The sequence below is a fragment of the Eimeria mitis genome, genomic scaffold (assembly GCF_000499745.2).
Source record: "Eimeria mitis Houghton genomic scaffold, Emh_scaff9969, whole genome shotgun sequence".
Classification (NCBI taxonomy): domain Eukaryota; phylum Apicomplexa; class Conoidasida; order Eucoccidiorida; family Eimeriidae; genus Eimeria; species Eimeria mitis.
The window spans coordinates 1-725 of record NW_013577309.1 but is presented as its reverse complement, the minus strand read 5'-3'; the positions used below and the strand labels follow the sequence as shown (position 1 = coordinate 725).

The window sequence follows — 725 nt, the reverse complement described above, 5'->3', positions numbered from 1 at the left end:
CCTAAACCCTAAACACGCATAAACCCTAAACAAGAAACCCTAAACCCTAAACACGCATAAACCCTAAACCCTAGGCAATAAACAACAAACCCTAAACCCCAAACCCCTATGTTTTAAGCTGTAGCATCAACAGCAGCAACAGATGCACCAGCAGCAGCACCAGCAGCAGCAGCAGCAGCAGCAGCAGCAACACCAACAGCAGCAGCAGCAACAACAGCAGCAACACCAAAAACAGCAGCAGCAGCAGCACCACCACCACCAACAGCACCAGCAGCAGCACCAACAGCAGCAACAGCACCACCACCAACAGCACCACCAGCACCAACAGCACCAGCACCAGCAGCAACAGCAGCAGCAGCAGCAGCAGCAGCAGCAGCAGCAGCAGCAGCAGCAGCAGCACATACAGCTGGCGAATATTTCAGTATGATTGGGCCCTATAACAAAATAAGGATGATTGTTTTTATGTTTTTTTGTTTCTGAGCCCCGACAGAAACAATTCAAACATATCATCACCTTTCTGCTGCTGCTGCTGCTGCTGCTGCTGCTGCTGCTGCTGCTGCTGCTGTTGTTGCTGCTGTTGGTGGTGGTGGTGGTGCTGGTGCTGCTGCTGCTGCTGCTGCTGGTGCTGCTGGTGGTTGTAGTAGTAGTATTGGTCGTGGTTGTGCTGCTGCTTATGCTGCTGCTGCTGCTGCTGCTGCTGCTGCTGCTGCTGCTGCTGCTGCTGC

The 725-nt window shown here is 53.0% G+C and overlaps 1 protein-coding gene across 1 annotated transcript; it reads left to right on the top strand.

Annotated features, from left to right (window-relative positions):
• Positions 1–142: 142 nt before the first annotated feature.
• EMH_0098480 (uncharacterized protein) lies at positions 143–427 on the top strand (the record flags this gene model as incomplete). The annotated part of the gene is made up of 1 exon (XM_013502696.1): positions 143–427. The coding sequence occupies one exon, from the start codon at positions 143–145 to the stop codon at positions 425–427; it is 285 nt and encodes a 94-aa protein (XP_013358150.1).
• Between the last annotated feature and the right edge of the window lie 298 nt (positions 428–725).